The following is a 12,668-nucleotide window of genomic DNA, read 5'->3' as shown; positions in this document are numbered from 1 at the left end:
GCTGGTAGTCTTACATTCTGTGTGTATGTTGTTACAGTAAAGTGAAATGATTGGCGTCGCTATATCTGAACTTAATTAATTTTTTTTTTAAGAATGACAGACGCAACACTCTGTGGAGCTTTGTATTGGCCTGTGTGACACGCTAACGGCCCCTGTTCGGGCCAGGACCAGACCACCAAAACAAGAAAGCCCACTATAAACCCTCGACCCTGTTCCGTATCCTTCTCTCGGTTCTTGTCTGTATCCGAATCCTTTTCACTAGCACCTTACTCTCAGGCAGTGTCCCTCAGCTACCCGATAGGTCTCCCACGATTGTCAGTTTCTCAGCACGTCTTTCTCCGTCACTCTCATAATGTATATCAAAAATATGTTACGGGTTATTGCCTTCGCTGTAAACTAATGGTGCAGTTGTCCACAATGTCACTATTATTGATGGTTCGGTTGCATTTTGATAATGCCTTAGTTTTAAAGACATTGGGTTGTGCAGATCTACCATTAGGTGGCACTAAAGTATGAAGCGCTGGGGGTGATTCGGATCAGTGAACCTTTTGGTGAAACACTGGTTCACGGCTGAATTAGTATTATTATTATTTATTTCTTAGCAGACGCCCTTATCCAGGGCGACTTACAATCGTAAGCAAAAACATTTCAAGCGTTACAATACAAGTAATACAATAAGAGCAAGAAATACAATAACTTTTGTTCAAGTAAAGTACAAGTTTGACAAACCACAATTCAATAATACAGCAGGTAATAGTGATAGTTACGTCAGGATATGATTAAATAGCGATAGTTACATCAGGATGTGATTAAATACAAAGTACTACAGGTTAAAAACTTGGCAGATTACAGTATTCTGAAGTACAGGATTAAATGCAGTAAAATAGGGGCTGATAAGAGCAAAATAAAGCACATTTACATGAAGGGTGATAGTGTCCCAGGATACAAACAGAGGAGTTCTACCGGTGCTCTTTGAAGAGGTGAGTCTTAAGGAGGCGCCGGAATGTGGTCAGGGACTGGGCAGTCCTGACATCTGTAGGAAGGTCATTCCACCACTGCGGAGCAAGGGTGGAGAAGGAGCGGGCTTTGGAGGCAGGGGAGCGTAGCGGTGGTAGAGCCAGTCTTCTAGTGCAGGCGGAGCGGAGCGGTCGAGTGGGGGTGTAGGGAGAGATGAGGGTCTGGAGGTAGCTGGGTGCAGACTGGTCAAGGCATCTGTAGGCTAGTACAAGAGTCTTGAACTGGATGCGAGCGGTGATCGGGAGCCAGTGGAGCGAGCGGAGTAGTGGAGTAGCGTGGGCGAAGCGAGGCAGAGAGAACACTAGGCGGGCAACAGAGTTCTGGATGAGCTGGAGCGGACGGGTGGCGGACGCAGGGAGGCCAGCCAGGAGGGAGTTGCAGTAGTCTAGGCGGGGTTGCAGTAGTCTAGTCTAGGCTAGACATTGTAAAACGGTATAAATTGCACCCTACTTAGCGCTACTGTATTATGTGTATTTATATTATTAAATACCGTTGTTGTAATCAAAACCCTCTGAAGATTAACCCAACACTCCTCGGCTTTGCCTCGGGAGGGGGCAAATGATAAACACGCTCCTATTTGTCAATAATTAAGATCATTCCAATAAACGGATTATTAAACTCAGGTGCTGCCGCCCCGATTGGATGCAAGCTAATTCAGGTGACTTTATAATCCTGTAACCAGTCACTTCTCTAGCAAGCGAGTATATCGGTTTCTTTATTATAAATACACGCTGTGCAGCTTGTGGGTTGGTTGCTGGCTTTGGCACGAAGGATGGGTATCATGGATTGTAAACTCCTTTTAGGGTGAGTTTGATGTGTTATAGTGTTTGGTTTGTTTATGTCTTTAATGGCTACGCGGTTTTAGATGCTTGCGTTATTACTATTATTATTATTATTATTATTATTATTATTATTATTTCTTACCAGACGCCCTTATCCATGGCGAATTACAATCATAAGCAAATACATTTCAAGTATCACAGTACAAGTAATAATACAATTAAGAGCAAGATAAATACAATGATTTTGCGTTGCTGTATTTCATTTCGATATGTTTTGTTCTTGCGTTGCCGTGTAAAGGTATGCAGTGTCTTGAGTACACCCGAGTTTGTGTAGGATACAGCGTGTGTCTGAATAACACTTCTTGCATGCATTTTTTTCATCCTCAGAGTTGTGTTGTGTATGCTGTTACCTTTGGATGCGAAGGCGCAAGCGCCACCAGGTAAGTGGCGTTTATTTAATTGTTACGTGGTCTTTTGTAGCTGCCACTTGACCTGCTTAAACGGGAAGTTTGTCTGAAATGTTACAAGCTGTCTCTGCCCTAGCACGGTCTTGCTCTTAAAAGCGCTCTATTTGCCGTATAATCAACGTTGTTTTCGTTATTAAAACCGGTTAGTTCTCTGAATATTTATTGAACCACTGCAAGTGAGAGTAAGTCTCTCGCCTCTTTGCCCGCAGGGACCTTTGTTAATGAGTGTCGGGACCGATACTTCTGGCTGACGACGAAAAGAAGCTTCCTAATTGGAGGGAACTTTCGCTTCGATATCATTGGTAAATATGATTTGATCGGTAACTTGTATTTGCAGGATGCCTCAACATCCAATTAAGCCTTTTTTGTGTTTAGGTAACGACGGCATTCACCCTCTGGACGATAGATACGCCGCATCCTGTGGCTTTACCTACTCTATTAATATCCCCGGCGACCTGATATTCAGGGCTTCTTTCTTTGCTTGTCACGTCTCCAGCAATGTGAGTCCTGTGCGGTCGCACTTCACACGGCCAGCTCCGTATGTATGGCAACATTATTACAAGCGACAGTGTCTCCTTGTAAACTAATGGCTTTTCTCTCTTTTTTAGAGTGATTCGGAGTTTAGCTTGAGGTTCCGTTTCGTTCGCATCGACCAGTTCAGCAGAGAGACTTACTACCCGTTCTCTATGACGTGCAGTACTACCAAGCAGTGGTACCCCCGCGAAATCGTCTGTGAAGAGAACTACATGGAGGTAAGACCTCTCCAGTCCTGGGTTTGACCTGTACTCCCACTAGCTATAATACATTGCCCACAATAATGCCTCACCCTTTGGTCCATTATCCTTCTGCAGATTCTTTTCTTTTTAAACTACCTTTTTGTGCCACTGTGGTACCAGTTTTAATAAAACAATTCTTTAATTCAACCAATATTTCCCCATATTTTGTCAACATGTTGCAACTGAAACTGGTTTAGGACAGAATACCAAACACTAATTGAATTACAAGTATTGTAGAATTTATTTGGATTAGAAATCCAAATTGGTGTGCATTGCCTTTTTGCTTCCCATATTTGTGCCTTTTATTTACAGCATTAAACTGAAGGTTTTTCACTAGTAACAATACAGTATCTGGATGCGTAGTCCTCTACCAAACCCAGTAAACAAATGCAACCTGCCACTGTTGGTGTTGCTAAACTGCAGTGTCCATGATTGTTTACAGTTGTCCCTTGTACTCCTTCAGAAGCTTGTATCAAATTCTCAGCAGACTTATTGCTGCATGGCTTAATTCTATCTGGTTGTGACTTCAGAGCCCAATACCTCTATCGGGGTTCCTCTTGGCTGATCTAGCCATGTACTTCTCAGAAGTGACGGGCTGCTAGATCATCTTTAAGCTATAGGGAGGTCTGAACCTAAATGATTGTATAACGTTATCCCCTTGTCATCTTTAGATATCTGTAAGGAGAAATGTGCCAGTTATTGCTCAGGAGGGGATGGATACTGAAGACTGGCAAGCTGCTCTCCCTGCAGTAAGTTAAAAGCCACTCCTGTTTGTTTACAAGCTGCTATCCAGCTCACCAGTAGCATCTTGCTGTGAGCAGGACTATTGGCTTGTCTTTCTGCAACCTGTCCTAGATTTCCAACTTAACAAAAGGTTTAGTTCATGTTAATATAAAATGATTGCTGTTTGATGCAAATGCTCATTCATTATATATATATATATATATATATGGCAGCATGAGCATCAAATGTGTCTCTCATATTTGGGTAAAATGCACTATATCTATTTGAAAAAGGACTTTGTCTCGCTGCAGTGACTCTACTGTGACCAACAATTGATATTTTAGCATCTGATGTTATGGGGGGGGGGACAGGGGATACTGCAAGTCACAGGCTAGCATGTGTGGCCACTGTTGGAAGCAGTATGCATGCTTTGCACCAGGTTTCGGATGTTGTCTTGTGGAATCCTGGCCCATTCCTCTTGTCATGCCTGGATAAGCATCTGCCTGTTCAGTGGTCTCCGAGCCCTAGAAGCCACAGGCCGCCCAAGTTCATCGCACAAATGTTTAATTGGGCTTGGGTCTGGGGAATAAAGGCATCCATGGCATGACTCTCCCATTGTGCAAGAAAGCTGTCGTGACACGAGCAACATGTGGCCACTCCTGCAAGACCATGCACGTTGGCCTATTAGGATGGGCTTGCAAGAAGGGCACCAAGTGAAGCCTTGGGACTTGATCAACGTATTGCTGTGGAGTCCTGTTTCCATCAATCCCTCACTGGCAGCGGAGTTCTGTAGCAACTAGACCATCACACTTGGACCTCCCCACCGATTGGTCTCTTGTGCACAACCGTGTCCCTAATTGGGTGTATATGAAGTGCCTATGTTTCAGTCCTAGTCTGTCTTCTATGCAGGCTTGTGACTTGCTGCTAATCTATGCAAGTGTGAAATGTCTTTTTAAGCTTCATAACTTGTCTAGCTAAAATCACTCCACACTTTCCCAGTCAACTTGGCTTCTTGCCTCCTACCCCAGTCCCATAAAACCAGACTAGCCCCTAGACCTTCTGACCAGCTGCTGTCTCTCCTGTGTTCCAGGCCCAGGAAGCTATCCTGTCAGTGTGGCAGGTTGTGTTCCACAAGACCGGACAGCCAGCAAAATCCATGAATGCCTCCGTGGCCCAGTCTCGGGGCTACATGATCAACTCCACCTCCAGTAGGATCCTCTTCCGCTCGCCCTATAACATGCCGGAATCAGAAATGCTTACAGTAAGACCTCTCCAAAAGCACTATTAAAATATCGGGTTCTGTTTTTAGCAGAGGTCCATATTGCTCCATCAGTGTCTCCAAGCACACTTGTATTGCTTCTGTGCCTGTGAGTTCATGCCATGTTCTTCCAGGTTAATGGAATCCAAGTGGAAGCAATCCGGGCAACTGTCTTCTACAAGCAAAGGTGGATGCTGCTATTGGTGGACACTTCTGCTGCCTGTACCAAGAGTAAGATCTAAAGCTTGGGTATCTTGCCATGGTCCAGAGGCCATGTAAAACGACTGCCATGGTGTGGTCCTCTTTTTTTTTTTTTTTTTTAACTGGACAATTACTAGTGCAGTTACTTCTACTAGGTTACAAAAGGAACATCTCTGCATGCTAGCACTACAGAATTCTACAAACAAGGGCCATGATCATGGCATATTGATTGCCATCTGCTTGCACTTCATTTTATACAGAAATTCCTAATGGATACAAGTTTTTAAATCCAACTGTCTTTTCCCTCCTAGATCTTGGCACTTTTGATGGTACACATTTGGCTTGGGCTGCACCCAGAGTCCTCACTCCACTGGTCCTGCATATAGAGAAGTTCCAGGACAAGGGTATTGCCATGGGTGTGGAGGGGAAGCTGCTTGACCTTGCCACTATCCAGAGACGGAACTATGAACTGAAAGTCAATGAGACCTTCATAGGAATCTCTGTTCCTTATGGCGCGGAGGGTGGCTACCTGAAGGTAACGGGGGGGGGGGGGGGGGCAGGGGGGGAGTTTAGCTCTGGCGTTCCTTCACTGACAACCAGGCAGGTTCTGGATGTGTTGCAGACTCTCTCTACCCCCTAGATTGCGTGCCCTTGGTGTTTCTCTAGATAAGCACTTTGACAGTACACCTGCTTCCGATATCCCAGACACCTGGGAAATGCTCCCGTGGCAGAGTGAAGTTTAGCTGACCCTGAGTAAATCCTGGTTTTAATCTACACGTTGGCCAATGACCCTTCCTTTCCAGCCTTGGTTCTGCATGCTTTTAATGGAGTCCACCTCCTGCTTTACTCTTGTGACCATGCCCTTCTGTCTCTTCAGAGTCGTGTTATAAATAACCAGTACAACCGGATCTACGCCATTGACCTGTACCTTGAGCACCAGTGGGCAGATGACCTGTGGGAAGCGACCCAGCACCGTTCTTTCAAGCCAGTCCGCACCCCCTCTATTGCTGAGACCCCCTTTGTCGTCAACAGTGAGTACGCTGCCTGCTTTCCAGCATGGCATTTAATGGCCTTACTGTGGTGTAATGCAGTGGGGGACGCCATGGACTAAAACACTAGCCCTGGCTTTAAATCTGTAATGCAAACCCTCCTCCATCTTAACCTCCTAAATGCCTGTGTTTGTAGATACCATCCCAGCAGAAAAGGTCTTCACAGTGACCCTTGGCATCTTCAACCCTGATGTTGAGCTGAAGAACTTCACCATCAATGGGGTTCCTCTGACCCTTCCTGAGGCCATCAACCAAGGCATTGTGCTAACTGAGGTCCAGCACCCCAATGGCACCAAGTCTTTTGTCCTGAAGGTCCCCTTCACCCACCCCCTCATCCCACAAAAGGTAGAGATGAAAGCATGCCTATATGTTGATGGATCGAAAAGCTTAAGACCCAAGCTGTACCGGTCTATTCTCCAGTACAGTTGCTGACTGTTGGTGCTTCTTTACACCATTTGTTCTCTGGCAGTATATTGGCAATGGTGTGAGGGAGTTCACCTTGAATATCAACTACACCTTGAACATCATCCCTGAGAATGCGCCTTATTTCCACCCTGCAACCATTGTGTGTCAGATTAAGGATGTCGGTAAGTATTGGGACTGGGAAGTGTCCCTGAGCACTGACTGATTAGACCAGGGGTGTCAAACTCTGTTCCTGGCGGGCTACAGTGTTTTCTGGCTTTCGTTCCCCCTGAGCTCTCAATTATTTTATTTCTTAGCAGATGCCCTTATCCAGGGCGACTTCCAATCGTAAGCAAATACATTTCTTGTGTTGCAGTACAAGTAATACAATAAGAGCAAATTACTTAATGGGTCTAATGATGATTAACTGGACACATTCAACACTTCTCTTCAGGCCTCAATGCTTCATAGGTAGTGTACCTTGAATCCAGTGCATTTCTAAAACCCTCAACTGTAAAAGACCTTAATGTTTGATAATTCAACAAATTAGATCAATTGTTAATTGAGAGTTTTGGCATGACGACCCTCGGGCTGGAGTTGACATCCCTGGACTAGACCAAGTCTCTCAACCAAAGGATTGGTGCACTGGTTGTGTGCCCACCCAGGGAATTCCATCATGAAGGTGTCTCCCCGTTTTTTTTTTTTTTTTCAATTGAGCTAGTTTGCAAGCTCTTGAAAGCCTCCCGGAAATGCTTGCTGCTAGCATGCTGTCACCTTTCTTGGGATTTGCATACACCTCCCACACTAACAAATATGCACCCCTATTGGCACTTGCTGTTTGAGAGAAATGATGTTCATTAAAGCACTGCTGCCCAAAGAAGACTGCCAGCACTCTGCTGAAGCTTGAACTGTTGACGCCTGACCATTACTGAAGGTGTGGTTGGTAGTTTATTGGCATACACTTCAGGCTCTTGACTCTTCTCTTGCCTCCCCAGTACTTCCTGTGATCAAGGGCTCTTGTACTGAAAAGAGCCTAGTCTTTGAAGTGACGCGTGGGAACATGGACCACCTCTGGGCCATGTACATTGAGAAACACCAGCTTACCTCTGAGCTGGCGGCTCAACGGGGCTACATCCTCACCAACCAGACCAAGTTTATTCTAGAGGTGCCGCTCTTCAGTATCGGCTGCATCTATGAGGTACACATTTCTGGGGGCCATTAGGAATGTACTTGGCAGAGCCTCCCTAGAGGCTGAACTGGGTGTTTTGTAGGATTACATTCTCGTTCTGCGTTTGAGGTGTTTTTTTTTCCTTTGTTTAGGTGTGTGTGAGCAAACCTGAGCCTTGTTAAATCTGTAGTTATCCCTGCATGACTAGGTTGGAAAGCCTGCCCCTCTGTTGGTGTGCCATCAAACTGGGATGTTTTTTCCAGTGTTTCTTGTCTCCCTCTTTTCCAGGATATCTCTCTCCGAGGCCTCTTTGTTCGAGTAGAACTGACCCTAATCAATATTGGGACACTCTCGGCAGTGCTGTCAGCTGTACAGCGCTGTCAGTTTCCTACCAAGCAGCTGCTAGGTAAGTAGCTCCACAAAGTGGGCTTGACTTTCTGTCTTGGTGCTCTGCACCTCCCTGCTTCCATGCCTTGCCATTTTCTACACGTGTTGACTAAACAATTTCTAATATATATGCTTTAGTCGTATTCCTGACTCCTTCTCCATTGCTGTAGAGAGTATTCCACTTGATCGCATATTGCTTGCAACAATCCCTAGTGCCACTTGCCCAACTTCTAAATGGTCTACCTGGCCTCTTGGTCTGCGGTCAGGTCTCTATGCATATTGGTGAAGGCTTCTACCAGTACCTGCACCACAGTGTGATCCTTTAGTATTCGGCAGGCTTTGTTTGACCTGAAGCAAAATTAATTCTACAGGGTCCCGCAGCACTTTTGGCCATAGCTGTAGGTATCGTCTCGAGGCCACTTGGTACACGATTTGGTGTGGCAATCTTGAACTGGTTCATGCAGCAAGTTCTCATGGAATGCTTCAACTTCACCCCATTCTCTTCAGTGTGCATGCCTAATGGTGTGATGACGGTGGTGGCTGTCACCATGGAGCCCATACCAGTAGTGGAACCCAGCAAGACCACCCTGCTGGATAAGACCTGCAAACCCAAAGAGTTTGACTCAACCAGGGCTCTCTTTACCTTCAGTGTCAACACGTGTGGGACCAGGAGCAAGGTGGGTTTCCTGCATGGTGCTGTAGACTCGTGCAATAGCCCTTCATACAGGTCTTGTATTGGTGGACTGTACTAGATGCAATACATATCCCTAAAAGTGCTGTGGACTAGCCTGGCATGTCTGCCCTAGTAAAAACTACTACAAGATTGCTTCCCCTTGAACTGTTTTTAAAATTGCATGTTTGACAAGTGACAACTCCTGTTGGTGTGTCTTTTTTTAAATGTGCTATTGGCACAGATTTCTTTCAAATGGGGCTGCTATTCTAATTTCTAGTAGTGGGTGGGGGCGCTTTGTACTAATGGCTTGATATGGCAATGTTTCAGATTGTGGAGAACTACCTGATCTATGAGAATGAGGTGGTGTATACCAGAGCGCTGTTCCCAGCCAATGCTCCAGTCATCACCAGGGACTCTGAATACAGGTGAGCATGAGGAGTCCTGCACTTCTAGAAGGCCTGAAATGGGCCTACACTGGCACCTCTCGATACTGACTTTTTAGACTTTGGGCATGCTGCCCAATAGATAATGGTATACTTCCTGTGAAGATTTAACTCTGAAGGAACCATTTTCCAAATTGGAAGTAATGTTTCAACTGCATTTTAAAGACCTTGGTAGACTTATCCAATACTGCTCCAATGAAGTGGTTCTGTGCAACGTGTCTCCCGTAGGCTGACCATCCGTTGCCGCTACCCCCTCAATGACACCATGAAATTGCTAGCTGAAAGGAAGGCTGTCCCTGCCCCCTACTCTAAAAAAAGTCTTGGATCCCTGGAGTTCTATCCTTACAGCTCTGAGCAGAGAGGTATGGCTTCTAGTGCCTAGTTTTAACTTGCCTGGTCCCGGGACAGTGTTGGTCAACTTTTTTCCTGACTACCAGTATCCACCTACTACTATGACTCCATTTCTTGATTTCCCAGGCCCCAAAGCCAGAGACGTTCTGAATCTGAAGGCCCGTCTAGCAAGAGGTTGGTACCTGGTACACCCTTCATACCCACCTACCTTTAATGGCCAGGTTCTGTAGTCTTTCATCCATAACCCACCAGGAATGGTGTTTATACACGTAAAGCGCTTTAAAAGCATAGCAGTGATGGGTGCTCCGTCAACCTTTCTCCTTCCTGCCAGATGTGACCTTCTCCCAGTTCTATCGGGAGTTCCCAGTGTCCAAGTCTTGGCTGGAGCCCTTGTTCCTGGAGGTTGTGCTCCTCCACCACCAGAACCTGGCTGACCACCTCATCCTGCGGGACTGCTGGGTCACAGAGACCCCTGAACTGGATGCCACCCCTCAATGGGACCTGGTCACTGACGGGTAAGGGGGTGGGGGTGACGAGAGTAAGCAGGCAGATGGTGTTGCGCTGGAGTTTCATTGTCATTTATGCTAGCTTTTAGGATGTGCGATTTGGTAGCGGTCTAAACTTTACTTGCTACTCTTACTATGCTGTAGATTTGCAGTAACTTGCATTGCATGATAACCTGGATGCCTAGATGTGACTTGTGACCTGGCAAAGGCCTTTTCAGCATTGCAATGGGCTTTGGTTTCATGTACTTCTGAAATGAGTTGCATTTGCCTTGATAGAAAAACACCAATTATATGGTAGAAAACACACCATGGCAGTTTCCCTCTGGTGGGAACTGCATGTATAATACACTAGGAAGTCTCTTTTGGAGGCTTCCAAATGTGCTAGGATGCAGTAGTTTCCTAAAATGAATACCTCTGTCCTGTACTTCATGCCACGAAACCCAGTGTGCGATTGCCTCCAATGTTGTCTCCTCCTTTCTGCAGCTGTCTGGTCAGTGGTGACTCCTACAAGACCCGGTTCCACCCAGTGTCTGCCAGCCCTCTCACAAAGAGGCTTGAGGTCCAGGCTCGGTCTGTTGCAAACCATGCCCTGTGGCAACAGGTTGGTAACTTTTCAGTGAGCTCAACCCGAACCTTTTGATCTGCATTCTTGCCCTCGGGTTAATGCATGTCCATCTACTCCATGTCAAACGATAGTTTAAACCTCCATCCAGACCCTGAAGTGGCTCCCTAGTTAAACTGGTGTGGAATGACTCCAAGGTCAGAAATGGGTAGTCCTGCTCTAGAAATGGCTTTCTATTGGCTGGCTGTGTATTTGACTGAACTAGGGCTCTAACACTGTCTGACCTTCGTGTTTTGCAGATGTACTTCCACTGTCTAGCTCTTGTTTGTGCTTCTGGGAAGGCAGGTGTCTGCAATCAGACCTGTATCGCTGGAGACAAGAGATCAGGTAGGCAGGGTGTAGGACCTCTCTTGCAGTGGATGATACCCATTTGTATGCTCTATCGACTCCCAATTGCTCCTTTTTGGATCCAACTCTTTTGGGCTATGTCTTCCAGCCCGCAGTGTTGAGCTGGCTGACTCTGTCAAAGGCTATATTTCTGCTGGACCAGTCCAAATTGTACCAGAGGGGGAAGTTGCCAGTGTTCAAGCAGCCGGTAAGCAGTAAAGCACCAAGACACTAATCCCCTGCCTGCCCTGTAATTGTGTTCCTTTGCATGGTGACGGAGAAGGTTAGGAAACTGCTGCTATTTTGGCTCCTGCATAGTAAGCTTTGTGTATTGCACCAAAGGGGAATCTGGAGCCAATATGGCACCTGCAGGGGCTGTGGTTTTTCTAGACCTCTTCTGTTGCAAGTTTTAGCCAAACAAATGCTTGTCCCAGGCACGCTACATAATGTAACCAGTAGCTGTGCTTTCAAACTAAGCCCTCCAGGCTAACTAGCTCTGCCTCTTGTACCCAACACTTGCATCTCTTCCCCAGTGCACACATTGGGTATTGTGTAGCTTCCTCAGGGTCCTAATGCTTGCCATTGTCTGCTTTCAGGTGCGACTCCTCCTCTGGTCCCCTATATTCCAGTCTTGGGTGTTGCAGTGGGAGTCCTTCTACTTGCTGTTGTAGTGTTTGCTGCCAAAGCTATGAGATGTTGGGTTTCTATTTAATAAAAATCTTTGACTGAAATTGTTTCGTGCCGTTTAGCTTTCACATTTTCATCTATCAATGGGTCTGAATTAACTGGGGTATTGGATGGCTAAAATGATGCCTGCAGTCTTATTCAGCTAACCTTTGAATGTCCTTTTTCAGTAGCTTGCTTTACCATGAGAGGATTCTGCTGTTGGTTCACTAAATGATGCTTTTAAACCTTTTGGTTTTCAGCCATGAAGTGAAGAGGGTTTGCAGTGAAACTTGTGTGACTCTCGAGCATGGGTTGAGGGTGACGAGATCTCTAACGATCAACTAGACCTTTTTTACATGCGCTGTACACCTTTTGCCCCTTTCAAGGGAACGGTATCAAAGAATGATTTGGTCCAGTTTCTACCACAGTGTTCATAGGCAAGCCCCATTTTTACGGTTTATGAACATCTGGGATGTTTTATAAATTGAATGTTTTTATTCACCCTCCAATCCAGTTCTTATCCATTTTACAAATAGTTTTCAAAAGATCCGGAATAACTTTTCAGAATTAATAGGTGTCATGGACTTCAATAAATTCAAAACTTCACCTTTGTTTCAACTCTTATGATCTCATTTCTTTGCTTTCCTCAGAGCCCCTCCTTTATCTGACATTAAGTGAACCAAGGTTCCCAGGATCTTGGTTTATAGTATAATATAAAAACACTACTGCATGCAAAAAACTAATTTTATGTGTTATGAGAGATGTTCTTAATATGTGACATCATCTTCTAAGTGATTATATTATGCTAAATTAAAGGTATGTGTTTCTTTTAACTTCATATTGTTTCATC

The 12,668-nt window shown here is 45.4% G+C and overlaps 1 protein-coding gene across 1 annotated transcript; it reads left to right on the top strand.

The window, feature by feature from the left end:
* Positions 1-1,719: 1,719 nt before the first annotated feature.
* LOC117394636 (uncharacterized) lies at positions 1,720-11,883 on the top strand. Its single transcript, XM_059020742.1, has 23 exons — positions 1,720-1,821; positions 2,187-2,239; positions 2,476-2,568; positions 2,642-2,766; positions 2,875-3,018; positions 3,714-3,791; positions 4,856-5,026; positions 5,158-5,254; positions 5,536-5,759; positions 6,102-6,255; positions 6,410-6,618; positions 6,743-6,860; positions 7,671-7,873; positions 8,132-8,249; positions 8,738-8,907; positions 9,231-9,328; positions 9,575-9,708; positions 9,824-9,871; positions 10,029-10,212; positions 10,687-10,804; positions 11,065-11,152; positions 11,262-11,360; positions 11,749-11,883. Exons 1-23 carry the CDS (start codon positions 1,790-1,792, stop codon positions 11,862-11,864), a joined length of 2,874 nt encoding a protein of 957 aa, XP_058876725.1. The 5' UTR covers positions 1,720-1,789; the 3' UTR covers positions 11,865-11,883.
* The last annotated feature ends 785 nt before the right edge of the window (positions 11,884-12,668 follow it).

Source organism: Acipenser ruthenus, chromosome 3 (assembly GCF_902713425.1).
Source record: "Acipenser ruthenus chromosome 3, fAciRut3.2 maternal haplotype, whole genome shotgun sequence".
NCBI classification, from domain to species: domain Eukaryota; kingdom Metazoa; phylum Chordata; class Actinopteri; order Acipenseriformes; family Acipenseridae; genus Acipenser; species Acipenser ruthenus.
This window is presented reverse-complemented; position numbering and strand designations above follow the sequence as displayed.

Coding starts and splice junctions, on each gene's coding strand:
- LOC117394636 (XM_059020742.1), top strand. CDS start 1,790: ATGGGTATCATGGATTGTAAACTCCTTTTAGG. Junction 1,822..2,186: donor GATTGTAAACTCCTTTTAGG/GTGAGTTTGATG, acceptor TTTCATCCTCAG/AGTTGTGTTGTGTATGCTGT. Junction 5,255..5,535: donor TTCTGCTGCCTGTACCAAGA/GTAAGATCTAAA, acceptor TTTCCCTCCTAG/ATCTTGGCACTTTTGATGGT.